The sequence below is a fragment of the Martes martes genome, assembly GCF_963455335.1.
Source record: "Martes martes genome assembly, chromosome: 7".
In the NCBI taxonomy this organism is placed as follows: Eukaryota; Metazoa; Chordata; class Mammalia; order Carnivora; family Mustelidae; genus Martes; species Martes martes.
In genome coordinates, this window is record NC_137894.1 from 83637521 (window position 1) to 83640302 (window position 2782).

The 2782-nt window shown below is 64.3% G+C and overlaps 1 protein-coding gene across 1 annotated transcript; it reads left to right on the forward strand.

The window, feature by feature from the left end:
* Positions 1-906: 906 nt before the first annotated feature.
* INSM2 (INSM transcriptional repressor 2) lies at positions 907-2580 on the forward strand (the record flags this gene model as incomplete). The annotated part of the gene is made up of 1 exon (XM_080808883.1): positions 907-2580. One exon carries the CDS (start codon positions 907-909, stop codon positions 2578-2580), a length of 1674 nt encoding a protein of 557 aa, XP_080665009.1.
* Positions 2581-2782: the final 202 nt, after the last annotated feature.

Below are 2782 nucleotides of genomic sequence, written 5' to 3' on the forward strand. Positions count from 1 at the left end.
CGAAAATTAGATCCTACTTTCCCCTCCCCACTCCTTTCCCACCAGGGAGGGGACGTTTATAAGCCCTGAGGACCAGGGTCCAGAAGCCGGCTGGCGTCCTGAGCTCCAGAGGCTTGCCAGCACGCACGATCTCCCGCACTGAGAGCCCTTCTTCCCAGATGAATTCTCATAGTATCACAGACGCGCGCAGTGTCGATCGATACTGGATGGCAGACGTGCTCCCACCGTCAAGTGTAGGCACAGGGCGGTGGATTTAGCCGCCCTGCCGCTCGGTCGCAGCTTCTTATCAGCTCAATAAGGGCAGAACACGTTAACCCGTTCCCCTGCGGACATCCACCCGGTTGCCTCCTGGCACGCGCCGCCCGCGGCCCCTTCCTCTCGACTTCCTCCCTCTCGGCTTCCATCGGAGTCCCTTGCGTCTGGGCAGCAGGGTCCCGGTCCGCAAGGAGGGCGCCCATCGGTTGCCTCTCCGCCTGGTTCTCTGGACAGTCCCTCCCTGGAGGCAGCTGTGGCGGTGAGTGCCGAGCTTAATCACACTCTGGAATCTTACCTTTTTGTATCTTCGTCTCTCCGGTGGGCGGCGGCGGGGGAGGCGGCCTGGGCAGCCTCTAAGCCAGTTGCTGGGGCAGGCCGCTGCGAGGTGGGGTGGGGGTGCCGGCCGCAGCCAGCCTCTCGGACCCCTGCTAGCCCAGCCAGGCGAAAACCCCGCCCCTGGCGCCCGCTCCCACTCCTGATTGGCTGGTCCTGCCTGAAGGCGACCGGTGGTCCCCGGGCCAGAGTCTCAGCTATAAAGGCAGCCCACGCATGACGGTTCTGGCGAAGCTGGGGTAGCTGCGGTGCTCGCCAGCTTTCAGCCCCCGCGGCGCCCCCTTTACTCTTTGCCCCCTGAGCACTCCTGACTCCACCATGCCGAGGGGCTTCCTGGTAAAGCGAACTAAACGGACAGGCGGCTCATATCGAGTGCGCCTAGCTGAGCGGGGCTTCCCCAGGCTGGGGCCCCAGGGGGCGCCGCCCTTCCCCGAGGAGGCTTCCAATGCCCCCCAGCCCAGTACGGAGCAGGTGGCGCCCCCCACCTTGGAGGAGACAGCGGCGGCCCGTGAACTGTCGGGGTCGTCCTGTCGGGCCGCTAGGGTGAGCCCGGGGGAGGGCAGGCAGGAAGGTGCTGCGGAGTGGAGGGCGGATGGTAGGGAGGGTCCCGGGCCGAGCCCCAGCCCCACGAAGCCGGCGGGCGCGGAACTGCGCCGGGCATTCCTGGAGCGCTGCCTCAGCTCACCCGTCTCTGCAGAGTCCTTTCCTGGGGGTGCCGCCGCGGTGGCTGCTTTCTCCTGCTCGGCGGCGCCAGCAGCTGCACCGACCTCGGGGGAGCAGTTCCTGCTGCCGCTCCGGGCACCGTTCCCAGAGCCAGAGTTCCACCCAGACCCTGCGCCCCTCTTGGCCACCCTGCACGGCCTGAAGCGGGCCGCTGGCAATGAGCGCCGTGCCAAGGCACCTCCGGGCTGCACGTCTGGACCTGCGGCCGCTGGAGTCAAGAAGCCAAAGGCAATGAGGAAGTTGAACTTCACCGATGAAGTGACCACATCCCCTGTCCTGGGCTTGAAGATCAAGGAGGAGGAGCCCGGAGCACCATCCCGGGGTCTGGGGGGCAGCCGCACTCCACTGGGGGAGTTTATCTGCCAGCTATGCAAGGAGCAGTACGCGGACCCTTTCGCTCTGGCTCAGCACCGCTGCTCCCGCATCGTACGCGTCGAGTACCGCTGCCCTGAGTGCGACAAGGTCTTCAGCTGCCCTGCGAACCTCGCCTCCCATCGCCGCTGGCACAAACCGCGTCCCGCAGCGGCAAATGCCGCCACAGTGTCTTCAGCCGACGGGAAGCCGCCTCCTTCGTCTTCCTCGACCTCCCCAAACTCTGGGGCTGTTGCATCTTTCTTGGCGGAGGGGAAAGAGAACAGCCGGGCAGAGCAAGGGGCCGATCAGCACCTGCAGGCGAGGGACAGCTCCAGGGCGGAGCAGCACCAGGACAGCGCCCCACACCAGGGCCTCCCGGTGCTGTCCCACCCTGAGCCACCGCTGCCTCAGGTCCCCTATACGGAGGGGGTGTTGGGGCGCCGGATGCCTGGGCCAGGTAGTGCCAGCGGTGTTGGGGGACCCGAGATCTTCATGTGTCCATATTGCCACAAAAAGTTCCGTCGCCAAGCCTATCTGCGCAAGCACCTAGGCACTCACGAGGCAGGCTCCGCTCGTGCGCTTGCCCCGGGCTTTGGCTCCGAACACTGTGCCCCACTCGCCTTCGCTTGCCCACTGTGCGGGGCGCACTTCCCATCCGCAGACATCAGGGACAAACACCGGCTGTGGCACGCGGTCCGCGAGGAGCTGCTCCTGCCTGCTCTGGCCGGGCCCCCCCCTGAAGCACCGAGCCCAGGCAGAGAATCCGACGGGAGTGCTCAGCAAATTTTCTCATGCAAGCACTGCCCGTCCACTTTTTTTAGCTCCCCGGGGCTGACCCGGCACATAAATAAGTGCCACCCCTCAGAAAGTCGGCAGGTACTGCTGCTGCAGATGCCGTTGCGGCCTGGCTGTTGAGGAAGGAGATGAGGAAGATTGTGCGGTTGGCCCTGGAGGAAACAGATAATGGGAATTTCTGTGGGGATTTCTTGAATTTGCAAGTTTGCCCTCTTTCCTGCCTCTATTTTTCTCTCCTAAAACTCCCAGTAGTCCATGTTCCGCCAGAGAAGCGGACAGTGAAATGTAAAATCCCTCTCTAGAGCAGGTATGTATACGGTAT